The 27,725-nt window shown below is 36.8% G+C and overlaps 3 protein-coding genes across 3 annotated transcripts; 1 reads left to right on the forward strand and 2 right to left on the reverse strand.

Moving 5' to 3' along the window:
* Nucleotides 1-316: 316 nt before the first annotated feature.
* LOC131661547 (MACPF domain-containing protein At1g14780-like) lies at nucleotides 317-3,551 on the reverse strand. The gene is made up of 6 exons (XM_058931126.1): nucleotides 2,788-3,551; nucleotides 2,487-2,696; nucleotides 2,037-2,114; nucleotides 1,768-1,951; nucleotides 1,478-1,644; nucleotides 317-1,241 (listed from the first exon to the last, which is right to left on the reverse strand). The coding sequence occupies exons 1-6, from the start codon at nucleotides 3,328-3,330 to the stop codon at nucleotides 540-542; spliced, it is 1,884 nt and encodes a 627-aa protein (XP_058787109.1). The 5' UTR covers nucleotides 3,331-3,551; the 3' UTR covers nucleotides 317-539.
* A 9,164-nt stretch (nucleotides 3,552-12,715) lies between these two features.
* On the reverse strand, nucleotides 12,716-15,769 carry LOC131655829 (MACPF domain-containing protein At1g14780-like). Its single transcript, XM_058925634.1, has 7 exons — nucleotides 15,207-15,769; nucleotides 14,873-15,111; nucleotides 14,584-14,788; nucleotides 14,415-14,492; nucleotides 14,136-14,319; nucleotides 13,848-14,014; nucleotides 12,716-13,612 (listed from the first exon to the last, which is right to left on the reverse strand). The coding sequence occupies exons 1-7, from the start codon at nucleotides 15,471-15,473 to the stop codon at nucleotides 12,911-12,913; spliced, it is 1,842 nt and encodes a 613-aa protein (XP_058781617.1). The 5' UTR covers nucleotides 15,474-15,769; the 3' UTR covers nucleotides 12,716-12,910.
* Nucleotides 15,770-25,459: 9,690 nt separating this feature from the next.
* On the forward strand, nucleotides 25,460-25,948 carry LOC131658122 (uncharacterized). Its single transcript, XM_058927455.1, has one exon. The coding sequence runs from the start codon at nucleotides 25,460-25,462 to the stop codon at nucleotides 25,946-25,948; it is 489 nt and encodes a 162-aa protein (XP_058783438.1).
* The last annotated feature ends 1,777 nt before the right edge of the window (nucleotides 25,949-27,725 follow it).

Raw genomic sequence — 27,725 nt, forward strand, 5'->3', positions numbered from 1 at the left:
AAATCAATCATCATTGAGGTTGAGTGCATTAAGTTAGTAATGCAGGATGCTAGTTATGATTCTGCATGTCGACAATTATAGAATCTCTCTTATACAATCTTGTCGGCCATCAAATAAGTTGACCCAAGCCTTAGCCAAATGTTGGAAATCCAATATTTCCTTTCTTTCCAAGTAAAGTTGCATGATTAGTAATACTACTAATGATGATTACTAGAATCAGAAAACAAAACTTATGCAGGATATGCTGTTCGTCTTTGTCAGCATTAGCAATCATTATCAGGAATATATTTATTTATTTTCTCCACTTTTTCACAAGATGGTTGATAATTCTTGATTGCAAACTAGTAAAATGAATGAATGCAGAATAGCCACATTTGGTTTTTCTATTGGGAAAATCAATCACTCCCAATCATTTTGTATACTGTACAAAACTATCATATAATATGTACTTAGTTCATCAAAAAATTACATTTACATAAGAGAAGAATTACTTTTTAGATTTATCGAATAATTAATGTATAGTCTCGGTTAATCTATCACTAGTAATCTAACAATGCAAACTTGACCTGTAATCCAATTTTTCCAACTTCTGTCACAAGCTTAGCAGCAATTACCAACCAATGCCCAGGAGCATCATGTGGGCCGCGCAAAACCTCGCTCGTCTCTACATATTTAAGCATTTTAGCAGAACGAACAGGCACGGGCGGACCATCCGGATAAACACCAGAGTTGAGTGCAGTTGGAGCAGCCTGTTTCTGAGTAGCAGTGACACTTTGTTGTGTGAATGAAAATGTTGTGCTCAGATTTGTAAAGAAAGATGATTTTCTCGAAGCTTCTGGCGCAGAAGCCCATTCGGTTTTCCTGATGCTGCAATTCGGTATGTGAGTGTAGAGAAGGCGCAAATGAAGCATATTCTTCGGCCAATTCCCTTTGCTAATAAGTTGAGCACCGGTCACAATATATACACCTGTTGAATTTGATTCTTGCAACCAGTTAGGGTCATACTTAACCAATGAGGTGCAGACGTGCGCGAATCTCTTGCATCTTATTGGTTCCGCGAATTGGTCACTCGATTCATCATTGTCGGATCCTCGCCACATAGGTGTACTAGTAGTAGTTGAAGAGAGTTCCATTGTATTTGGGAGGCTTGAGAGATGATGTATATGTATTGCAAGTTTATCACATTTCCTTCCCTCCAAGTATAATCGGAGGCCAACCACGGGTTTTTGTTCACTTACTACCTGATATTGTTTTATATTAAAATGCCATCATTAACAATATAGTAGCGAAATATGATTTGACGTACGTGTAAACTATATTGTACACTGTCGGTGCATAATTATTAAGCTTATAATAATAAAGCCTAAAGAGACGATAACTTGAGATCATGAATCATAAATCATTATGTAAACTCGAATACTTTAAGAGTAAAGTCGAAGACATGCCATACATGTTAGGAGGGGGTGGTTAAAATTACCTGTGTAGAGTTGATATGAAGCTTTGGAGACATGAAACTAAATTGCAGTGGAGGAGAATGAGGTTTTTTCCTTTGATGCCTCAATGGAAGCTCAGAAAACATGGGTGCCCATTCTCTGGGAATTTGAAACTCCAAGAAATATTGTAAGTCTTCCGTAGAGGGCTTATCTGCAACAAATAAGCAAAACAAATGAAGTGGTTAATCATTGAAACAAAACAAAATATACATGGATAAAAATAGTAGAGAGATTATAGTATCATTATTGTTCAATCTGAGAGAGAAGAATTTACATCTTAAATACAAATTGATTGCATGACTAAGATAGCCGCTTCCAGGAATTCCGGTGAGAAGTGATGAAATAGGAACAAACTTGAAATGGATTGCTTCAGGACTAGAAGCCATTGTTTGGAGCCAACTTGAATGATTGTGCTTAAACACATCTCCTCCTCTTTTTGAGCAAATAATAGTGAGGCCCTATTCCATAAAAACAACTACTTTAGAAACTTTATTCATTCCTTCAAATTATCAAATGGCAGATATTTCTCTTTTTCTGACTTACATCTTTGCTCGAGGTTTCTGAAATACTTGTAAACTGCGTCGTGCTTGATTGCATCACACGGTTAAAAACTTCTGGGACCTAACAAAGATTGCATCAATAGATAACTAACATAGTATTTTCTCAAACTTCTGGGAAAATTAAGTGTTTTTAAACACCGTACTTCAAACATCTCTCAATCAAAATTCACACTACAACAATGCGCATCACAGCAGCTGCAATGACCACAATTGCAACACTCGCAACTGCAACAGCATCTGTGTACGCAATTTAAAACCATGATTCAAACACCTCCCAATCAAAATTCACGTCCCAACGGTTGCAATGCGCATCTCAACAACCGCACTAACCGCAATTGCAACACCCGCAATCGCAATTTAAAACCAGGATGAAAACCATAAAAATCAAGTGGATCCTCGAACCTGTTATATAGAGTGTTAATAAGACTAATACCTGTGGATGCCTGGTAATTCTTATGATGCCAGTTTCCCATAGATGTACTTTAGGTTTGTCAACTGCTGCAACCTCCAAAAGATTAAAGGTCGAAGGATACAGAAAAAAGAAAGATATGAAATTTGAAAGCCACAGAAATGAATGAATCCCAGGAATACTCTGAAGCTGCCAGAGTTGAACTCCATCATATCTATGGTTAATAAAATACACCTGCATCATGATTCCATTGACGGAAAATTAAGTTAGTTTCGAATCAACTTTTGTTCTTCCATTATCAAATCATAATAAAGCAAAAACTTACAACAGTAGTGACAGCCAAAGGTAGTGATATCCCTGCGAAAATAACACGAAAAGCTCTTTCTCCGATGAGTTTCTCCCCGGCGTCGCGGAGGCTAGCCATGCCGCTGTGGAAAACAGCGAATATGAGAAATAGGATCAACATTACCACCTCGTGAGAATCGGAAAGCCGTGAAACAGCATCGACGAAGGATTTGCTGAAGCCAGTTGAATTATCGATCCAAGCTACGTTTAGAACGAAGAGAACAACTCCTAAAACAGCGGTGAAGTAAATCCAGGAGGTTATTTTCTGTTTGGTTAAATCGAATACTGCGGAATCCTCGCCGACGAGGGTTGAGTTTTCTTGGTCCTTTGTTAGAGAGCGAGCGAGGGAGGTGAAGTTGAAGGTGTGATGCAAAGAGAGTGGTTTTGTGTTCCAACATGGGGGATTAGGGAAGGAATGTGAAGTGAGTTTTGGTTTGGAGGATGGAAGGGAAGAAGAGGGACGGAAAAGGGGTGGATGATGTGTGGAAGAGAAAGAGGTGGATAGCATAATAGTAGTGGCCATGCTTAGGTAGAATTAGGGGTTTGAGGTAGTTTAAGTTGTTCGTCACAACTATATTTCTCTCTTAATTTTACTATCTTTTCTTTTTTATTAAATGAGATGGAGTAATGAGAGGGAACAAGAACAAAACAGAGGAGATTATCCCTAACCTTTTATTAGATAATAATAACATACTTTTAAGTGTGGATACTTGGTGCAAAATATATTAAGTATGGAATTTTTTGGAACCAGAGATAGGAGAGAGTTCTTCTCTAATTTGGAAAAGTATATTGGCGGCATGTGAATGGTGATTTAGTTGAAGTTACACACTAGTGATAATAACTAACTTGGGTCTTGGATAGTAAGTTATTCAGTTACTAAAGTTTCTTATCTAGTTAGATGGTTGTTATCTCTTTCTTCAATAGCTATATAAGAACTACTAACTCATGTAGTAGATATGATATCATCTACATATATTTGAACTAAAAGAATATGCTTTGCTTTACGTCTAATAAATAAAGTGGTGTCGAATTTATCAAGATTTAATCCTAGTTTGATTAAAAATCCACTTAATTGTTTATACCAATCTCTATGAGCTTGTTTGAGACCCTATATAGCTCTTTTCAGTTTAAAAACATGGTTAGGATTATCGTGATCTTCAAAACTTAGAAAGTTGTGAGACATACACCTCTTTGTGTATACGACCGTTAAGTAAAACCTATTTAACATCAATTTGATAAAACTTAAAATCCAGGCAACAAGCAAATGTCAAAAGGAGTCTAATAACTTCTAGAAGAGCTACAGGAGCATAAGTCTCCACGTAGTTTATTCCTTCCACTTGACTATATCCATTTTCCACTAACCTTGCTTTATTTATAATAATTACATCATTTTCATCCATTTTGTTCCTAATTACCCATCTAATGTCAATGGCGGTTTTATCAACTATACGTGGAATTAAGTCCCAAACGTCATTACATTTAAATTAGATTAGTTCTTATTGCATAGCAAGTAAGCATCCTTCGTCAAGTACGACATCAAATATCGATTTAGGTTCACTTTGAGAAATGAAAGCAGAGTATGTTAGAAATATGGTATGATAATCCTGGATATCTTCAAGAATCGTGTTCGATCACTTTCCGAACAAAGTATTTCGACCCTATTCTTGTCTGGGTTCACGAAATCTTTGCGGGGATAATTCTTGAAGAACAATCTGTTTCTGACAATAGAGAACATATCAGAATGTAGAGAGGAAGTATGTAATTTCGTGTCGCAAAATCGAGACCAAAAGACTCCTTATATAGGAGACCAATAACAGAAAACGAACAGACACACCTTTTCGGAAAACAGTTATGTCGGTTGGAAAGGGTGCAACTATTCAAACGAATTGTTATGTCGGTTGGGAAAGGGTGCAACCATTCAAACGAATTTTTCGAACGGGGCGCTGCCCCGCACCCCGCCTGCTGACCTGGCAGCGGGACCCCAGCCAGGGGCGCTGCCCCTTGGACCCCGACGGGGCGCTTTCCCGCACCCCGCCAGGGGCTACGCCCCTTGGAACCCCGTTTCTATTATTCATATTCAATTACACGTTTGGCTCGACGAGCGTGCACTCCGCACTACCCTAACTCGTTTCAAACTTAACGCATAATTGCATTGGCCTATAGTAAATCACATTACTACCAAAATACATTGATGATACTAAAATCACCAACAAACTCCCCCCATTTTAGTATAATCCTTGATTTACTTACAGGTATAACGATCAAACAAATGCATAGAAGAAAATGTCTTACGATTGAATTTTCATCTTAGTACAAATACACATTCCAAATATTCGAAAATCGGGGTGTCATAATGATTGAACCCGTCAATCCATTTGAATAACTAAAGATATAGTACACATATGTTTCTTACAATACTCTACTATTCATACTTGACACTTTACAAGCCATGTGTCCTTATCCATTAATAAGCATATAGGAAGCCAAGTCCAAGCTTCTTGAAGCGGCAAAACTTCATGCTCACATAGGTAATCCTTTTAATCTTGTACCTGCATTAGCAATTTTTCAAAAGAACCATTAAGAAGATATACTTCAACCTAGCCATCACTTGCAGGTATGAGCACATACCTTGGGAAGATAAACACAATTGCTCCAATCTTCAATTATGATCTTTCCACATTGAATTCTGCTTCTAACGTTGTATTAGAAGGGAATTGGGTATACCATAGTTAATAGATTTAAATGGACTTTAATCCCATCTCAATTACCGACTTCTTCACTAAGTCTCTAGCTAACCCCTTCGTCAAGTGGTCAGCTAAGTTTTGTTGCGACCGAACAAACTCAATAGATATCACCCCATTCATGATTAATTCCCTAATCATACTATGTCTAATACCCAAATGTCTAGACTTTCCATTGTATATTTGACTATATGCTTTAGCCAGTATGGCACTACTATCACAACAGATAGAAATTGGTGATATCGGTTTAGGCCATATCGGAATCTCATATACCAAGTTCCTTAGCCATTCTGCTTCTTTACCAGCAGCAGCTAATGCTACAAACTCAGATTCCATTGTGGAACTAGTTATACATGTTTGCTTCTTGGAAGCCCATGAGATGGCACCTCCCCCAAGCAAGAACACCCATCCACTTGTAGATGATGAATCTTCAACATTATTTATCCAACTAGCATCCGAATAACCCTCTAACACCGAAGGAAATCCCATATATGACAATCCATAATTCATAGTACCCTTTAAGTACTTGAATACCCTAGTTATCGCATGTCAATGATGTCTACTAGGATTACTAGTAAATCTGCTCAACTTTCCAACCGCATAAGCAATATCCGGTCTAGTGCTAATCATAGCATACATCAAAGAGCCTATAGCTCTTGAGTATTCGAGTTGATCCACAGGTTTACCTGTATTTGGCATAAGCTTTTCTCCTGGATCCATGGGAGTACTTACTGGAGAACAATTTTCATAATTGAACTTATTGAGTATTTTCTCAATGTAGTGAGATTGCGTAATTACAATCCCCTTATTCAACCGTTTAATCTTAATACCAAGAATAACGTCCGCTTCTCCCATATCGTTCATGGAGAACTTTGATGACAAGAAATTCTTTGTTTTATCAACTTGATTTTGGTCGGTGCCAAAAATTAACATGTCATCAACATATAGACAAATGAAAACTCCTTTACCGGATGTATCAAATTTGCTATATACACATTTGTCTGCTTGTTTTAGAATGAAACCATTAGACAAAACAACCTCATCAAACTTTTGATGCCACTGCTTCGGAGCTTGTTTCAGCCCATACAACGACTTAACTAGCTTACACACTTTATGCTCATTACCAGGCATTACAAATCCTTCAGGTTGCTTCATATACACTTCTTCTTCTAAATCACCATTCAAAAATGCTGTTTTGACATCCATTTGATGAATCACTAGATTATGAATAGCCGCCAAGGCAATCAACAATCTAATAGTAGTGATACGGGCAACTGGAGCATAGGTATCGAAATAATCAATCCCTTCTTTTTGTCTGAAGCCTTGGATAACTAATCTAGCTTTAAACTTGTCAATTGTACCATCGACTTTCATCTTCTTTTTGAAGATCCATTTGCAACCCAATGGTTTGCAGCCTGGTGGTAAATCAGATAATACCCAAGTATTATTTTCCATGATAGAACTAATCTCTTCATCAATGGCTTCTTTCCAAAAAATAGAATCTCGAGATTTCACAGCTTCATCATACGTTCTTGGATCCTCCTCTATACTATAGCAATAATAGTATTAAGTTTCAATCTGATCCTTTGATCCCTCAAATAAATATAGTTGAAAATCATATCCATAAGATCTAGATTTTCTAGCCCTTTTGCTCCTACGAGGTTCAAGTGTCTCACTTGGCACATCATATGAATGATCATCCCTTAGAGATTCGTCTGAATTAGGTATAGATATCTTTGGTCTAGGTATAGAAGAGAAACAATTCTCATCAAATATGGCATCTCTTGATTCTATAATTGTGTTAATAGAAATCGAGTCATTAGGTTCTATAACATAAAACCTATAAGCCTTGGAGCGTTCAGCATATCCAACAAAGATGCAAGCTACACCCTTTTCGCCCAAAGTTTTCCTTTTTGGGTCCGGGAGTCTAACCACGGCCCTACAACCCCAAACACGTAGAAATGTTAAGTTGGGTCGTTTCTTATACCAAAGTTCATATGGGGTAGTCTTGTTCCTTTTATTAGGAACCCTATTTAACAAATAACAAGCCGTTAACATAGCTTCTCCCCAAAACCCTTCACTCAAACCAGAGTAAGATAACAAGGCATTTACCATTTCTTTAAGAATTCTATTTTTCCTTTCAGCCACACCATTTTGTTGAGGTGTATAAGGTGCCGTAGTCTCATGAATGATTCCCGCGAATTGGAAAAATACAGGATCATAATATTCACCACTTCTATCGGTACGCAATGTTTTAATCAGCACATTCAGTTGCACTTCAACTTCAGTTTTATAAATTTTGAATTTATCTAAGGCTTCGTCCTTAGCGTGCAACAAATAAACATAGCAGAATCTAGATGCATCATCAATGAAAGTGACAAAATATTTTTTATTCACTAATGATGGAGAAGCATGCAAATCACATAAATCACTATGTATTAACTCAAGAATGACAGATTTCCTTGTTATACTTTTAAAAGGTTGCCTAGTGATCTTTGTTAACATGCAAGTTTTACACCTTTCCTTATTTTCACTAAAGACATGAATTAAATCGTCTTTAGACATTTCATGCATTCTTTTATAATGTACATGTCCTAAACGAGCATGCCATAACGAAAAATTGACAACATTCGAAGAAGACATAAATATAGAACCAGAATCTTTAGGAACTCCATTCAAATTCATCATAAACATTCCATTATTATAATATTTAAATCCTACAAACACACCAGACTTCGATAAAATATATTTATCGGATTCACACACTTGCTTGTATCCAAGCTTATTCAATACAGGACCAGAAATTAAATTCTTACGTAACTTAGGAACATACAATACATTAAACAAAGTAATAGTCTTTCCAGAACTGAATTCTAGCACCACGTTTCCTTTGCCTTCAACGGGAGCGAAGTGATCATCTCCCATGTATAAAACAGAACCATCTTCCACTGGAACAAAAGTCTTGAACCAGAAACGATCCTTGCAAACATGTGTTGTGGCGCCAGAATCAATCCACCACGCGATAGCATCATCCTGCACATAAAATGCCTCAGAAGTTAGTGAAACCGAATGTTTAATCAAACTATTCAAATCACAAATTGATTTCTGACCTTGGTTTTCGGATTGGTCCTAAGACCCCTTTCCTGAACCACTTGCGTTCGCGTTGTCGTGCTTTTTGCCGAAGCGACAATCCTTCTTGATGTGGCCTGTTCTTCCACACTTCCAGCATTCTAGTTTCGGTTTCTTGTTAACACCGAAATTTCCCTTTTTGTTATTGAAAGCACGCTTCTTTCCTTTCTTTTTGTTGTTATCGTTCTTACCACCCTCTTCGATCATATTAACCGAGGGTCCATCAATTTCTTTGCCTTTTCCTTTGTTATCCTCATGCGCTCGTAGAGATTCCTCTATGCGCAAGTGACTTCCAAGTTGGATCAAAGACAGTTCGTCTTTTCCATGTTTCAGATTGTGTTTGAAATCCTTCCATGAAGGAGGAAACTTGTCTATGATGCTTGAGACAGATATTGTTTCATCCATCTTCAATCCATGTTGTGTGAACTGTCCAAGGATTCGGAGGAGTTCATTGAATTGTTCCATGACAGACCTCGATTCAACCATTTTGTAATTGTTGAAATCGGTCACCAGGAACTTTTTACTAGATGAGTCCTCTGCCATGTACTTGGCTTCGAGACAATCCCACAATTCCTTTTCAGATTCCACGTTTTGGTAAATATCAAATAAGGGATCAGACATACCGTTAAGAATGTGCCCTCTGCATATGTAGTCGTCGTTCTCCCACTTTGATCGGCGTCTCAGGTTTTCAACTGTGTCATCCTCCTCAAGTTCTGGAATTGGTGTAGACAGGACATGCACCACCTTCAACGTTGTCAACATGAAATGCATATTCTTCTGCCAACGCCTGAAGTCTTGTCCTTGAAACTTGTCCAATTTTCCGAAATTTTTAGCCATCTCCTTGACGGTGCTTCCTTCTCCAGCCATGATTATAAGAAAGAATACTTTGTTCGTTTGTTAGAAATATGGTATGATAATCCTGGATATCTTCAAGAATCGTGTTCGATCACTTTCCGAACAAAGTATTTCGACCCTATTCTTGTCTGGGTTCACGAAATCTTTGCGGGGATAATTCTTGAAGAACAATCTGTTTCTGACAATAGAGAACAGATCAGAATGTAGAGAGGAAGTATGTAATTTCGTGTCGCAAAATCGAGACCAAAAGACTCCTTATATAGGAGACCAATAACAGAAAAAGAACAGACACACCTTTTCGGAAAATAGTTATGTGGGTTGGAAAGGGTGCAACTATTCAAACGAATTGTTATGTCAGTTGGGAAAGGGTGCAACCATTCAAACAAATTTTTCGAACGGGGCGCTGCCCCGCACCCCGCCTGCTGACCTGGCAGCGGGACCCCAGCCAGGGGCGCTGCCCCTTGGACCCCGACGGGGCGCTTTCCCGCACCCCGCCAGGGGCTACGCCCCTTGGAACCCCGTTTCTATTATTCATATTCAATTACACGTTTGGCTCGACGAGCGTGCACTCCGCACTACCCTAACTCGTTTCAAACTTAACGCATAATTGCATTGGCCTATAGTAAATCACATTACTACCAAAATACATTGATGATACTAAAATCACCAACAAAGTATTTATAGAAATTATTAACATGTGATCTAGTACTTACACGTCTTTTGATATCTCTCAGAATTTGATCTAACAGGTGATCTTTTGTGATCGCCCAATCTTGAGGCAGCTAGTTCGAGGTCTCTTGTTTTTATCCTTATGTAAGTTTTCCTCTTTATCTTCTATAATGTCCACGTCCTTTGTTAAAGGAGTAAGATTCTCTTTGAATCTTTCATCGTTGATCTACTTTTCCGTTATCACACCTGAAACATCAAAACAAATACTTTTATCCGTCTTTTGGGGCGAGGTCTCATCAAATGCACAATGAATAGATTCTTTTATAGAAACAGTTCTAAGATTATAAACTCTATAAGCTTTACTCGTAGATGAGTACCCTAAGAATATCCATTTATCCGACTTAACATCAAATTTACCAAGATTGTGCTTTTTGTTATTTAAAATAAAACATTTGCAATTGAAAACGAGAAAATAAGAAATATTTGGTTTTATACCTTTAAGTAGCTCGTAGGGTGTCTTCTCTAGGGTAAGTGGAATGTTCACTCTGTTTAAGACATGATATGTGGTATTAACCGCATCCACCCAAAAGTGCTTAGGTAGGCTCATTTTACTTATCATGGTCTGAGCTAATTATTCTAAACACATTTTTTGCACTCAACAACACCATCTTGTCATGGAGTTTTCGGGCATGAAAAGTTGTGAGCAATCCCATTTTTCGGTATAAAAGTTTTGAAATTGATGGTTAACAATTCTACCACCATGATCAATATGAAGAGTGATAATTTTCAAACTAAAAATATTTTAGACAAACTTTGCAAAATTAATAAAAACTTCAAAAGTTTCATCCTTATAGACTAAAATTTGTTAGAGGCAACACAGGGGTCAACGAGGGATCACTTTAAACTTGGGATACACTTTGTGAGAGACACACCACTTGTCCACCTAAAACTTTAATAGGTGTGTGGGTTCTCTCACTTATAAAGTGTTCGTTCTTCCATTTTTTAACTAATGTGGGACTTCTTCCTCACACTTGATTCTCAACAAAAATAACATCCAAGTGAATCTGGAGTAGTTATCAAAAATTACAAATCTGTAATAATTGTCTTCTAAACTCGTTGTCCGCGAATGGTCAAACAAATCTAAATGGATTGTCTTCACCCTAAATGTTGTTTTTCTAACAGCCTTGTTGTACACAGTATAGTGTAATCACACTTTTTCTTCAACTTGCTCATCACTATTACATTTAATATCATCATTGTTTGTGAATTTTATTTCCCTCTCATTTAATATATCATGTTCAAGTACAACTTCCTTGAATTGTTTTAAATATGATAACTAATTAGTTACTTTAAATTTAAATTTCTGTTTTTTTTCTTCAAGAGTTGATGAACCTCGCAATTGGTGGTCGTCTTTCACCATGTGTATCAAGCTCAAATGTATTATCCAATTCATTTCTTAAATATTCATCATCTATGACATATTGCTGATCCAATTTTGATGTGAAGAACCTATTGAAAAGAAGAGTTTGATAGAATTAAAGTTTGGTTTAACTCATCCATATCAAATTGGTTTGTGAGATGGGGATGTTATGAGAGATGTCACTTTATATAAATTTTTTGTGGACTATACCTTTAACCAATGTGTCCAATACATCCTCTCATGTTCAACATTATGGACTTAGTGTGTGGATGCTTCCGACACTATTTGGCTTGATGCGTATATAAACGGTGGACGGTCCAAATTGATTGGCTCGTGATGCTATGATAGAATTAGAGTTTGGCGTAACTCTTCCCTACAAAACCAGCTTGTAAGGTGAGATGCGTCACTCTATATAAACCTTTTATGAAGTCTTTCTTTAACCAATGTGAGATTTGGTTTTTTCCTATAGAACTTTTAGCACTATTATTATCACCTTTAAGTGAGCAAGTTTTAGTGTGTGTTTGATTTTGCGATGAAAAAAATTAATTCTCAATGAATTGATTTTGGTTAAAAGCGAGTTGAAAATAAAGTAATTTATGTTTGGATAATTTCTTGAAAAAATAATTAAACAATAAATTTCACTATAAAAATCATATTTAAATTCAAAAGCTATAAATTATCTTTGAAGATAACCAAATATGTAAAAAATCAGTTTTTCACATTCATAATTAATTCAAAGTGTTTCAACATTCTAAATCAATCATCATTGAGGTTGAGTGCATTAAGTTAGTAATGACAGGATGCTAGATATGATTCTGCATGTCGACAATTATGGAATCTCTCTTATACAATCTTGTCGGCCATCAAATAAGTTGACCCAAGCCTTAGCCAAATGTTGGAAATCCAACATTTCCTTTCTTTCCAAGTAAAGTTGCATGATGAGTAATACTACTAATGATGATTACTACAATCAGAAAACAAAACTTATGCAGGATAAGCTGTTCGTCTTTGTCAGCATTAGCAATCATTATCAGGAATATTTATTTATTTTCTCCACTTTTTCACATGGTTGATAATTCTTGATTGCAAAGTAGTAAAATGAATGAATGCAGAATAGCCACATTTTGATTTTTCTATTGGGAAAATCAATCACTCCCACTCATTTTGTATACTGTACAAAACTATCATATAATCTGTACGTAGTTCATCAAAAAATTACATTTACATAAGGGAAGAATTACTTTTTAGATTTATCGAATAATTAATGTATAGTGTCGGTTAATCTATCACTAGTAATCTAACAATGCAAACTTTACCTGTAATCCAATTTTGCCACCTTCAGTCACAAGCTTAGCAGCAATTACCAACCAATGCCCGGGAGCATCATGTGGACCGCGCAAAACCTCGCTCGTCTCCACATATTTAAGCATTTTAGCAGAACGAACAGGCACGGGCGGACCATCCGGATAAACACCAGAGTTAAGTGCAGTTGGAGCAGCCTGTTTCTGTGTGGCAGTAACACTTTGTTGTGTGAATGAAAATGTTGTGCTCAGATTTGTGAAGAAAGACGATTTTCTCGAAGCTTCTGGCGCAGAAGCCCATTCGGTTTTCCTGATGCTGCAATTCGGTATGTGAGTGTAGAGAAGGCGCAAATGAAGCATATTCTTTGGCCAATTCCCTTTGCTAATGAGTTGAGCACCGGTCACGATATAAACACCTGTTGAATTCGATTCTTGCAACCAGTTAGGGTCATACTTAACCACTGAGGTGCAGACGTGCGCGAATCTCTTGCATCTTATTGGTTCCGCGAATTGGTTACTCGATTCATCATTGTCGGATCCTCGCCACATAGGTGTACTAGTAGTAGTTGAAGAGAGTTCCATTGTATTTGGGAGGCTTGAGAGATGATGTATATGTATTGCAAGTTTATCACATTTCCTTCCCTCCAAGTATAATCGGAGGCCAACCACGGGTTTTTGTTCACTTACTACCTGATATTGTTTTATATTAAAATGCCATCATTAACAATATAGTAGCGAAATATGATTTGACGTATGTGTAAACTATATTGTACAGTCGGTGCATAATCATTAAGCTTATAATAATAAAGCCTAAAGAGACGATAACTTGAGATCATGAATCATAATGATTTACGTAAACTCGAATACTTTAAGAGTAAAGTCAAAGACATGCCATACATGTTAGGAGGGCGGTGGTTAAAATTACCTGTGTAGAGTTGATATGAAGTTTTGGAGACATGAAACTAAATTGCAGTGGAGGAGAATGAGGTTTTTTCCTTTGATGCCTCAGAGGAAGCTCAGAAAACATGGGTGCCCATTCCCTGGGAATTTGAAACTCCAAGAAATATTGTAAGTCTTCCGTAGAGGGCTTATCTGCAACGAATAAGCAAAACAAATGAAGTGGTTAATCATTGAAACAAAACAAAATATACATGGATAAAAATAGTAGAGAGATTCTAGTATCATTATTGTTTGATTTGAGAGAAGAGTTTACATCTTAAATACAAATTGATTGCATGACTAAGATAGCCGCTTCCAGGAATTCCGGTGAGAAGTGATGAAATAGGAACAAATTTGAAATGGATTGCTTCAGGACTAGAAGCCATTGTTTGGAGCCAACTTGAATGATTGTGCTTAAACACATCTCCTCCTCTTTTTGAGCAAATAACAGTGAGGCCCTATTCCATACAAACAACAGTTAAGAGGACTCTTCATACTTTCGAAACTTTACTCATTCCTTCAAATTATCAAATGGCAAATATTCGTGACTTACATCTTTGCTTGATGTTTCTGAAATACTTGTAAACTGCGTCGTGCTTGATTGCATCACACGGTTAAAAACTTCTGGGACCTAACAAAGATTGCACCAATAGATAACTAACATAGTATTTTCTGTTTCGCTAGGGTCTGGAACTTTACTCATTCGACATAAATATACATACTTTTTGTTTGTCTTCTATTGTCGTCTTCCTGTCGAGTAGAGAAGGGCTTCTTAAATCTGAAAATAAAAAATCGCCTAAATCGTCTAAATGTCTTCTGAGATCACCCGGAGGAACCTTCGAAGAATGTTTTTGTTTGACACATATTACATCTTGTCCTCCAACACCCATGCCTACTATTATGTGTGTACCATATGTCACAATAAACCTGCCTAACTAAACTATCAGCAACATCATCCTTAATTATTAATCCGAAAAATCATGGTTGGTGCAGCATTGCGGTTGCGCTTACCTGGACAAAGAAGCTGGATCCCACTGTGCTGGAACAGACTTTTTAACTTCCTCTTGAAGCTTCAGGTGTGAAGCAGTTAAGTGCAAATAGTAAAGAGAAATGAAGTAACCATCAAAAGCAAGAGATTTAATCTCTTGCGCATCTCGAAACCAATCGCCACTCAAATCAAATACCGCGTTGAAATAGCCCGAAGGAATTTTTCCTGGTATAGCTGATTTCTGATTAACCATTTCAGACATCTGCAATAATTCTAATTCTAAGACTATTTACAACACAAATAACAACAACATCAAGAAAATCAAGAAAAGAGAGGTGTCGGAAAACAAGACAAGACCTGATTGAATGGAAGAACATCGGATTTGAACCGAACGCGATCACCTCTGTCGAACCGAATATCCTCGGAAACATCTGGAATGATAACTCCACCAGGGACAATAACATCTCTCTTGTTTAATTCATCAACCACCACTAACCTTCCACCATTCATCAATCCTTTCGCGAATTTCATTCGAAAATCACTTGTTAGATCAAAGCCTTTACCAACACACTCCAACGCTCTCTTCTCCATTGGAAACATGATCAAACCACTCTCATCTACCATTTTCAACAACTACAAAACTTGTTGTAACTTGTATCATTGATCACGTATATATCAAATTGGTTGCCAAACGTGACTTACTGCAAGCGGTTGGTTTGACTATGGACCAGTTCAGGTAATTAATTTCAATGTCATATCGATCACTCAATTGATTTTCTCAAATGTTATAATAAGAGGAAAAAAAAATAGTCAAAAAGTGTTGCAATTATCCGAATAGAGCGGAATTATTTGACAAAAGTCAATGAAAAAATTTGAATGGAAAAGTCAATAAATGTTGAAGAGTAAGGAATGTTAAATTTTGTTACAATTTCAACAACATGAGTGTGTACAAGTATATCCAATCCAATGAAGCTTCGGGGAAGGAGGTGAAGTAGTTAGGTACTTCGAACAAGGTTTGGACTTTTGAAACCAAGGTTTGAATGTTTGTTAGGGACAGGAGTGCCACGCCGCAAAGTTAATAGATTTTATGTTTAAAATTTTAAAGATTACCTTGCAAGAAGCTCAAAAGTAAATATTTAAAAATGTATTCACATAAAAAGTGTTGAATTTAAACTAATGTTATTGTGAATTATATGTGAAGTGGCATAAGGATTAACATCATGAAAAGAGGCATGGATCTATGACCCAATCTTGAATTTCACAACTCATTAATTAAGACAAGATGCATGAGCACTTGTTAATTATAAGGAATTTTCTGTGTGGTTCACACCTTTTAAAATTCGAAATTATTTTCATGTGTTTTTGAAAATGTATTTCTGAGTTCACTTTAAATCATTAAATCCTTCGTAAATCAAACAGTTATCTTATTTTTTGTCAAAAATTAGTTTGGAGATGCATCTCTGAAACCACCACCGATGAGTATATTTTAAGCTATTTAAACAACATTATTTCGGATATGCATCTCCGGAAACTTTCCTACATGCATCTTGGGCAGAAAAATTCCTCTGAATTTAAAAATAAGAGTTAATTTGGAGATGTATGTACGAATTAAATTTTTGTAAAATGAGGGACGCTCATCCAATTGTATTTATTTTGTGAAAAAATAGTTCGTTCAGAGATACATCTTTGAAAATTGAAGATATTATGGGTTAGAAAAAAATCTATAGTAGTGGAAAAAGAAATTCACAATCCTAATATGGTTGTCCTACCTAACATAAGGAAAGGTAATCGGTTATCACTTTTAGATGATCATATGGCCCAACCTTAGGATTGAGATTTCGTGAATGCGATAGTTTTGCTGATGGGAATATCTTTTTACAATGTAAGGGTGAAAAAACCCTTAAAACCCTAAAATGTCCTTCGAAGATGCATTTCTGAACGCTCCTCGTACCAAATTTTAAGGTGTTTCGGAGATGCATCTCCGAACGCACCTCATATCAAGTTTTAAGGCGTTTCAGAAATGCATCTCCAAAAATACCATATTTACATTTGAACGTTAAATTTAAACATTAAAGGATATTTTCGGAGATGTATTTTCGAAATAAATCAGTACATGCCACCTTGCTGCATGAACTTTTTCATTCTCCTCTTTTCACTCCATAACCAAAACCCTCCAAAAAAACTTCATCCATTTTCAATCCTTCGGCATCCAGGGAAGTTGTTGATTCACATTTCCCAGATTGTCCGGCCCCAAAATCCCAAAAAAATGTTTTCAAGGGAGCTCGCATTTCCAAATCACCTCGTACACATCCGATTAAGAAACAATCAATTCTACTACAGATTATTCACATCGATGAGATACCGCTTTTTATGCAAAAACAAATTGAAAGGATCGTAGATATCGAGGTGATGGTAATTGCGGGTTTCAGACCGTATCGGGTTTACTTGGTAAAGGATAAGAGAATCACACTCTTGTGCGAAAAACACTTATTTCGGAGTTGATGGTGCATAGGAAAGCTTACACACGACTATATGGGAATAAGGAATGATTCAATAAAATTCACAATGCACTTGTTCCATGTGTTACCGGTTCCTCACCACCTGAAAAGTGGTTGTGCTTAGATCGCTCCAGTTTGTCTAGGTGTATTTGAAATCAGGGTGTTCTATTACATCTACGTCAATGGAGTGGACGACACATTCCGTAAAAGAGGCGTAAAGTTGGCCGAATTACTTTCTGGAAAGGATGGAAGAATTCATGAAGTTGACGGAGATTGAGAGAGAATCAAATAGGAATAAGTCAAAGAAAGAACCAATTTTAGATTTAAGCGATGACAATTCATTCAATATATTTTAAAATGTAATTGATCCATTTTTTATGTATTGTCGTGCACAACGTATATTCTATATGATTCGATTAATATATAATATATCTATTAAACATTTTACCGCTGCTTCCTTTTACCGATTTAATTGTTTTTACATTTCTAAGGTGTTGATTATGTGTAAATAATTTTTGTTTCTGGTTGTGTATAATTCGGAAAAACATATCCAATTTTTTTTTAAAAAAAACATCAAGGAATGTTTCGGAGATGCATCTCCAAAAACACCAAGGAAGGGTGAATACAGAAGTGTATCTCTGAAACATGCCCTGACACATGATAAGAAATCTTGCGACCAAATTGCTCTAAATCTTCTATAAATAGGGTCTCTAACTAATTCTTCAACATCACACACCACATATCAGAGATATGTCTCTAACACAAACATATCCTCACCTTGCTTTTATTTACTTCAATGGTACGAAACTGCCACTTCAATTTAGGTTCTCTGAGGACACGCCACTTACTGAGCTTATTACCATATTCAATTCTCCCGTGTAATATCCAAAAAATTGGAAGGTAGTTAAGCTCGAGTATCGTTCACCATCACTTGACATTGAAGGAAAGGTGCAGTTCACCTAGTTTGCATTGAAGACTGACGATGATTTAAAGGTTATCTGGAGTACTTTTCGCCGATACTCCACTAAGGGTCTGATTGAAGTCGATGCAAATATTCAAAGATATGGAGAAGATGTCATTAAAATGTTACAACGTCCTTAGCTACTCGGTTATAACAATATGTAATAATAAATTTCTATTTCAATATCTATGTAATTTGGACCATCTATGTTAAATTTATGTTAAGTTTCTCTGGTTTTTAGGTTTTGTTTCTGGAAATCATTATATCGGAGATGTAATTTCGAAATCCACCAATGGGTGAATTTGGAAATACATATCTGAAAGCACCTCTAATAAAATGAAATATGGTGCATTCAGAGATGCATCTCCGAATTTTTGGGATAAAAAGGAAATTTTATCAAAGGCCCCTAAGAAGGTTGAGGTGTTTAAAAATAAAATCCCTTTGCCAATTGTAGGGGATTTTGTTTCCAATCTTAGATCCCATAACTCTTTATTCATATCTGAGCATAACAATTTTAGCAATGGCGTTGTGAGCATACCTAGAACCTTATTTAGTTAATTCTTCCCTAGAGGGAGGAACCGACAATTGAGACGTCTGATCAGAATTAGGCCTTTTAGGTCTTCTTGCTGTTTCTTTGGTACTTCGTGCATGCGATGTCCTTGGCTTCTTTGCCACAAGATCGCCTGGAGTCACCATATGTAAAGGGGTGACCTCGAGAATCTCATTAGGGTTAACGGGGACATCCTTTGCGTCTTGAACATGAGTAGAGGAAGCGAACATTTTTTAGGGAGATTGAGGGTTTGACTGTTGAGACATTGAGGGAGACTTTGAAGGCGAGAGAGAGAGCTTGTTGTTTTTGTGGTTGGAGGCGAGATGAGAGAAGTGCAAGAGACTAAACAAGGAAGTATGGTAGTGAGTTGAGAAGTTGAAAGGAAATGATTGCACTAGAAGAGGGAGATTTAAATTTTGACCAATCATAAAATCTGAACTATTTTTCTTGTTCAAAAAGTAATTCCCAAGGAACTGTAATTGCTATAATTCCTCATAGAGGCAAATATCCAATTTGCTTCTCAAGTTTTCAAATTGAGTAGCATTAAGGGCTTTAAGTAAAAATATCTGCAATTTGTAGGCCAGTAGCCACATGCTCCATAGTAACTACTTTGTCTTTCACAAAGTCTCTTAGGAAGTGGTGTATAATATCCATATGCTTGGTTCTGATGAGTCGCGTAGTATTCTTTAACATATTAGTAACACTCAGATTGTCACAGTGCAATGTCATGACATCCCGCGTGACATTGTACTCAGACGGCATTTGTTTCTCTGACATCCTACCAAGACTATATCATCCACATATATCCGAGCAATCATGGGTTTTTCACCTTCATCCTTCACAAAGAAAGTTTTGTCTATCTCTCCTTCCCTGTAACCATTTCTAGCCATCCTTTCGTACCAAGTTCTAGGAGCTTGATTTGATCTTCTTCTTTTAACACTTCTTGTTTTGCCTCTAGAGATCTTTGTATTTGAGACAGAACTTGAATGATCAATCTCATCACTTAGCTCGAGATGAGATGGATCGGCTTTAGTAAAATTTATTTGTTGATAGATCATCCTTTTGGTAAGTGCACGAGCTTCAGGACATGTGGACTTCAAGTGACCTATCTTGCCACATTTATAGCATCTCTTATATGAGAGACATGTGCCCCTTCCTTGATGTTTTCTTTTATGTTGGATCTTTTGATTAGGTATCATCTACTCTATCAAGTAAGTTCGGTCTTTTACTTCTAAATTTCTGTTATGTGTTGCATTCAACAACTTTCTTTCCAGAGCATCAATGTTTGACAGGAGGCTTGCGTTTTCCTCTTGTAGGAGAATATAAGCATTTCTATACTCCAACACTCTTGCACATAATCTTTCATTACTTAGATAGGTTTTAGAGAAAACAGTAGCAAGTTCACTAACAGTGAGTTCGCCAACAAATGTCCCTTTATCAGATTCATCCATATCTTCAACATTCTTTATCACGGTTTTGACTGGTCTTTCTTGATGATTATCCTCAATCTCTTCTTTGGTCATAGAGGATTCAGAGGAGTACTTAGAGATTCTGGGCTGTCATAAGTAACAGTTTTCCTTAGACCTAGAGCCTTTCATGACTTCCTTATGTTCTTCATTTGTGACGATACATTCCTTCTTTGTGAATCTGACATTGAAACCTTGGTCACATAGTTGACTGATGCTGATTAGATTTACAGTCAGTCCTTTTACCAGTAGAACATTGTTCAGATTTGGAACTCCAAGACATTCCAGTTTTCCATTCCTTTGGATTTCTTCTTTTTCTCCATCACCAACGGTCACATAGTTAGAGGAATGAGGAATGACATCTACCAATAGATTCTCTGTACCAATCATGTGCTTTTAGCAACCACTATCAAAGTACTAGTCTTCTTTGGATGACACCCGCAGGGGAGTGTGTGCTATTAAGGCCATACCTTTAGCAACTCATTGTTGTTTCTTGACTAGAGTGTTCTGCTTAGGTTTTTCTGAAGTGTCTGATTATGATGGCCATACAGTCTGAAGCAAAAAGGTTTTATGTGACCAAATTTTCCACAGTAGTGGCATCTCCATTTATGAAATTTCCTTCTAGTATGGTTTATCCTCCTGTTTTCATGATGTTGAGACATTTGTCTTGACATCAGAACTGGCATGTGGACTTCGGGTTTTGGCCTCTTGAATCCTAAAATGGATTCTGATCTGCGCACAAATCCTATTCCACACATGTCTCCTGATCTCTGTCCAACTTGCAAAATTTCTTCTAGAGTGTCAGTTCCAGAGTTCAGCATTCTGACAAATTTTGACATTTGATCAATCTTGGAGTTCAACATGCTAATTTCACCATTGAGTGAGTTTATGGTTGCAAGATATTCTTTCTTTTCAGTTTCCAATTCCTTTATGATCTTCTTTTGCTTCTCCAATTGTTTACAGATTTCAGCACTCTTGACATATAGCTCTTTGTATGAGGCTGCAAGCTCATCAAAGGTCAGTTCGTCTTCACTAGAATCATTATCAGATGCATAAACACTCGTTAGTGCTGTGATGTGTTTTGCAGTTTCTTCTTCAGACTCACTCTCAGAATCTCCATCAGACCAAGTGACAGTTAGCCTTTTCTTTTGCTCTTTAAGATAGGTGGGACATTCAGCTCTAACGTGTCCATAGCCTTCACATACATGGCACTGAATCCCTTTGCCTTCATGAGTTGTTTTGGGAATATCCCACACATCTTTGGCTATAAATATGGAGGTACCCTATCATTGTAATAGTGCAGTTTCATAGAGAAAAGATTGACAAAAATCTAAGTTAAGGACAGAGAGATACTCTACAAAAATATTCTTCTTCTTCTCCTCTTCTCTTAAACCCTAATTTATCTTTTCTTCCACAATTCATCTTTTCGTTTCTTCTCTGATAATCATTGTGCAGTGGAATCATCTTGCAACCAAGGTGTGGTTGATTCATTCGAGTGAAAAGTGAAAAACAAGAGATGAAATCAATCAGAAGAATTGATTCTTGTTCATTAAGATAGATTCAGAATTCTTTAAGTTTTTGGTGTATTTCCAACATTTGGTATCTAGAAACTGGTTGTGTGATTCTTGGGAAACATAGCACAATGAATCGTTCGAACATGCATTTTTCAACGAGTCTTTTGATTCTGAAAGATAACAACTATGAGAATTGGTGTAAGCATATAAAGATCATTTTATGTTATCAAGATCTTTGGGATCTTGTGAAGCAAGGAGTAACGCCAATTGGAGAAGATGCTACATATGAATAAAAGGCTGCACACAAAGAACTAAAGAAGAAAGATTATAACACCCTCTTTATAATTCATCAATGTATTGATACATATTGTTTTCAGGATTACCGACTGGCCCCACAAATCAACACAGGTCTTTTCAACATGCTTTGTCCTCACTCACACGTTTTCCGGGAAATTTTCCAGAATGTCACCCATCCAAATACTACTCCAAATTCAGCATGCTTAACTATGAAATTCTTATTGGGTAGGCTACTAAAAACAAGATGCATCTTCTTTTCGGTAGCCTAACAAATAATAATTATATAGTTAAGTGTGTTTGACTTTGAATAGTATTTGGACGGGTGACCTTCTAGAAAGTTTCTCGAAAAACACGTGAGTGAGGATAAAACATGCTGAAAAGACACATGTTGCTTTGTGAAGTCAATCGGTAATCCTAAAAGCAGTATGGGGCATTAGATCCTTCATAACCAACATCAATTAGATTGCAGTCTTTCAGCACTTGTCTTCCCCGCTCCAACTGAGAACTTGATCGGGTTTTTCCTCCGGGCTTATCTGCATTACTGATCACATCGTTAACATCACCTAAACATAACCATATACCTTCCATGGGCCTCAAGCTTCTAATGAGATCCCAAGTATCCTTCTTTCTTAGCTCCTTCATGTATCCATAGATTCCAGACAAGAGAACATTTTTTCCACTGTAATCTTCATAGAAAGCTCCAATGTGGTGAAGGGAGTAAGAAATTACATTAACCTTCACTTGATCAATCCATAACAGAGTAATGTCTCTTGCCCTCTCTCTGTCTTTCCAAACACAACTAACTTCTAAGCAGTAATTGAAGCCGCATTATAATTTGATTCTATCCAACTCGATGTCTTTAAGCTTTGTCTCCATAAGAAAGAACAATGAGGAATTTTGTGAGCCTTGACCATGCTCAAACTGTACGGGGATTCCTTAACCCCTACAATTCCAACTAATAATCTTCAATGAGTTAGGCAGTGTTGTTCATCCAACACCACCGCTGGTAGCTTCTGGGTGTAGATTTCACTAACTCCATTTACTTGCCTTTGTTTCTTACCACTTCCTCTAACATCCTTCGGAGTTCCCATTATTATCATGACATCAACAAGTTTTTGTTTTCCCATTTGTTCTTTACCTTTCCTTGCCTTTGATTTCTCCTACATCGAACCTTCCTTTTGTCTTCTCCATTTTGGGGGGACCCTTCCTTCCTTTGTAAAAATTCTAGTAACTCACACACAATGTCGTACTGGATGTTATGACATCCATAATCACACAGGATAAAGCGTTAAAACAGAAGTGCATGAAAACAGTAAAGAACACAACAAATTGTTCACCCAGTTCGGTATACAACAATACCTACTCTAGGGGCTACAAAGCCAGGGAAGGAATGCAATATAAGTAGTATTAATTCAGAGTTAAACTCCCTCGTTTACAACTCCTCACTTAAGACCTACCCAATGCAATTCCAATCTAATCCTAGACTTGAGTATCTCCACTCACTCCCCCTCAATCACAACAACGATTACAACACAGACATTAAACAAATAAGAGAGAAGACACACTTCAAAAACACACTTTGATCTGCTTAAAAGCTTCAATCAAGAGACACACACTCGTGCTTAAAAGCTTAGAGTGACAAAGTACAAAAACACAAAAACACCCTACTCCAAAACAATCATCATCGTGATAATTGCTTGGATCACAAGTAACACAAAAAACACACACGGTGGAAACACAGAGAGTATAATAATTTTCACGCTCAAAAACTCTGCCTCTGAAAGTAGGATTTGCAACCTTCTTATAGGCATCAGGCAGCAGGACATGGGCCATGGGCCTTCCAAACAAAAACTAGGGTTAACTAAGTTAACCTAATTTCCACATCATCAGGGTGTTCTCATAAGCTGTAGTACGAGATATTTTATCATAAATCCTACAGCACACAATATATAGTTTCCTAAATAGTAGCCTGAGATAAATAAGGAACATCACAACTAAAAGGTAGCAGCTACGACTGTCAGACATTGATGTCATGACATCGAGCATGACATCCAACAAAAACATGTACTAGTTCAACCATACAATCCTGCACAATTCCAGTCATGACATTAGTCTAGATAACACACACAACAGGAATGTTTTATCACAAAATGCAGCCAATTTAACTGCATCTACACTTTGACTTTAGTTCCAGTTGATGTTGCTTTTCCCTTTTTAGATCACCACCTCCCCTAGAGACTCCGCAAAACTTTCAACTTCTCTTAATCCTTGGTTACCCTTTAATTTCCCGTATTTAGCAGCTTCAAGTCACCTCCCTTGCTACCTTGCTTTTGTTGGGGTTTTTTACCGACGCTACCAGTCAATCCTGAGGCACTACCTTTACTCTAAGTGGGTGAATCAAATAGATTTCAGTTGCAGCTTCTAGAACTCTATTCCTACCTGGGCTCCTTAGAGTTCATTGGTAACAGTGAAGCTCTAAGTCATGGACCAAAGGAAAGGTCGCTTTCTTCAATTTCCTTGTATTCTTCTGCTCCAATCCTACCTAGCTCCTCACAGTTCTTTAGTTGGTATCCAATCTTCCCGCAAGGAAAACAAAATGTTGGTAGCCTCTCGTACTTAAAGGAGACCTTCTGACGACGATATTGCTATTTTATGATTGTTCCTCTCTTAAGTGGCTTCTTGAGATCGGTCTTGACATTGATTTAGAGGAACCTTCCCATTGTGTTAGTCTCCTTGATATATATATATATATATATATATATATATATATATATATATATATATATATATATATATATATATATATATATATATATATATATATCTTTGTAATGTCCAACGATGCCATCGAGTTGTCTAGCCATTGCCTCTGATCTAAGTTTTAAAGGTATATCGTAAACCCTAACCCATAACATTCCATAATGCATTTCCATCCCATACGGTTGTTCTTCACTAGATACTTTCTCAAGGATTAGAAGGTTTCAGTCGAAGCTGCGGGACCCACTCCTTAGGATAGTATCTACATCCCACTTTGAGGAGAAACGAAACAAGAATAGGCTCTTCCCTAGGTCTTGCGATTCAACATTGTTCTTGAGATGCCGAGCTTGAATCATTGTTATTTTGAAAGCTCTACTGTTGAATGGATTATTTGTCCAAAGCTTTCCAACAAGGGTTCTATGGAAGTTTTTTCTTCTATCTCCGTCTTATCACCCCCGTTATGTCTTATTCTTCCTTTTTTGATAGAGGTACAAGGGTCCCTTAACTAAATAACTTAATAGGTATTTTAAAAACTTCAATTGGTCTAATGATGTTGGTAAAACTAAAATGGGCATTATGGCTTGGAAGGATGTTTGCAAGCTTACTTCTCAAGGGGGCCTTGGTATGAGATCCCGTGTTGTGCTTAATGATGCCTCTGACTTGAAATTTTGTTGGGATGTCTTGAATTCCAAAGAAGATCGTGCTTTTCTTCTCAAGAGTATAGCTCTGAAAAACAACATCAATGTTTTCTACCATTTTTCTTCTACAATTTGGAGCAGCATCAAGCTATACTACCTCAATATTGTCTCCAACTCTAGGATTTTGATTGGTAATGGTCTTAATACTAAATTTTGGTTTGAATGTTTGTGGGATACCTCTCTCATTTCCCATATTCAAAACAAAAGCACTATCAACACTAACTCTATGGTGTCTGATTTTATTCTTGATAGAAGTTGGTACTTCCTTGACACTATGTTAAATTTAGTACCTAACCTGCCTTTGCTTGTCAATCAAGTTACCTTGCCATTGGATCCAACTAAAGACTCCATGATTTAGCTCCATTCCAACTCTGGCTTATTGAATTTAAAGGATGTTGTAGCCTTCAAATCCATCTCATATCCATTACTAACCTGGCCTAAGCACGTGTCGAATCCTGACACTCCTCCTTATAAGGCTTTTCTTGTTTGGGGGTTGTGACATAATAAGCCTTTTCCATAGAGGTCGTAGTATCCCGTCCATGTGTAGCCTATGCAAATCCAGTCAGGAATCCACATATCATTTTTTCTTCCATTGCTCTTTTGCCCTGAAGCTTTGGAACTTGTTTTTCTCTTTGTTGGGAGTTGGTCGTGTGAGCAATATCCTTGACATCCTTTTGTTGTGTGACAGGTCTTGGAGCCCTCAATGTATGAATGGTATTCAAGCCTTTATTGTCTGTATTTTGAACATCATTTGATATTCGAGGAATCAAGCTAGATTTAAGGACCATTCTCTCCATTGGAAAATTGCATTGGACATGATATGTGCTGAAGTTTCTTGATTGGAAACCTTACAAAGAAGGTTTCTAACTTTTCTGTGCATGACTTTGTTATCATATTTCCAGAAGAGGATTCAATGCGCTGTCGGGCTAGAGTCACTCGCTTCTTCATTGAAATGCTCCTCCTCATCTTTTTTGTCTCCTTGCTTATTTATAACAAACTTTGGTTATTTTATTATAGATTTACCAGTTCTTCTTAGTTCAGGTTTTAGCTCCCTTTGTTTAAATCTTGTTTTTTTTAATAGAATCCTTGATCTATTAAAAAAATTAATATAATTAAATAAATCCTAAACTTGCTGCACAAAGCAAAATCAAATTATTATCTTTCTCTGATTAAACTACAAAGTGTAATATTTTTTCAAATTTTGTCTAGAAATAGTAGTGTCTTAGGTATAAGTCAAAATTTTTTTATTTCACACATACATTATGTGAATCTCCTTTTTCTTGGTGTTCGGAATTAAGAGCATTTTCAATGGAGGTTACTTAACGTATATTATAATTCATAAGTTTTAAAATCTAGCATTTTTATCATTGGATTAGATACACATGGCATTCTCGTTGCTTAAATATTTGTGTAAGTTATATCATGACACAATCTAAAAAGTAGGTTGTTTAGTATTAAATAATATTAATTTTGATAATTGGTGGGGTCAATATAAATTGATTGGGCCACATATAAATTGTTTATTCAAATTACCATTGGAGTCGGGGTGGCAAAACGGGTCCGACCCGTTGAGCATGCCCGTTTTGCCCGCACTTTTGTGCGGGACGGGCCAAAATTTTAGGCTCTCATCCTCTAGTGTGACTGTCCCGCCCTATTCTTTATGCGGACTTTTGCGGATACGTGCATTAACATAAATTTTATATTTTTAGGCTTAAAAAGTGCAGTGCCCGCGGGCTTAGTCTATTCCGCCCTCACTTTTTTGCGGGGCAAGCCAAGGTTAGGCCCCCACCCTCAACTATGATCGTCCTGCCGCACCCTATTCTTTTGCGGGCATTTGCGGGACGGGCCTAAATAGGGCGGACATGCCCGTTTGCCATCTCTATATTAGAGTGAAATTGATTTAAATTGCTTAGATGTTGCTTAAATACAATGTGGCAATTAGTTAAAAAAAAAACTCAAACAACAAAAATAAATTATTCCATTAGAGATTCTCTAAGTACCGCAAGTTGAAGGTAAGCTTACATTATGTGAATCTAGTTCATGTACATTCTAAAAACATGGAAAATATATTATAGAAGTCATTTAATCTACTTATGAAAATTTGATTTCTAGTGTACAAAAGTCAACTTTTTTCC

This window comes from Vicia villosa, linkage group LG3 (genome assembly GCF_029867415.1).
Source record: "Vicia villosa cultivar HV-30 ecotype Madison, WI linkage group LG3, Vvil1.0, whole genome shotgun sequence".
NCBI classification, from domain to species: domain Eukaryota; kingdom Viridiplantae; phylum Streptophyta; class Magnoliopsida; order Fabales; family Fabaceae; genus Vicia; species Vicia villosa.

Bases quoted from the DNA above. Each gene is read 5' to 3' on its own strand.
- LOC131661547 (XM_058931126.1), bottom strand. From the start codon at position 3,330: ATGGCCACTACTATTATGCTATCCACCTCTTTCTCTTCCACACATCAT. The intron at 1,645-1,767 runs GTAAATTCTTCT...TATTTGTTGCAG, and splicing joins AATCAATTTGTATTTAAGAT to ATAAGCCCTCTACGGAAGAC. The intron at 1,242-1,477 runs GTAATTTTAACC...AAACAATATCAG, and splicing joins TTCATATCAACTCTACACAG to GTAGTAAGTGAACAAAAACC.
- LOC131655829 (XM_058925634.1), bottom strand. From the start codon at position 15,473: ATGGTAGATGAGAGTGGTTTGATCATGTTTCCAATGGAGAAGAGAGCG. The intron at 14,493-14,583 runs GTATGTATATTT...AATCTTTGTTAG, and splicing joins CAATAGAAGACAAACAAAAA to GTCCCAGAAGTTTTTAACCG. The intron at 13,613-13,847 runs GTAATTTTAACC...AAACAATATCAG, and splicing joins TTCATATCAACTCTACACAG to GTAGTAAGTGAACAAAAACC.
- LOC131658122 (XM_058927455.1), top strand. From the start codon at position 25,460: ATGGGCATTATGGCTTGGAAGGATGTTTGCAAGCTTACTTCTCAAGGG.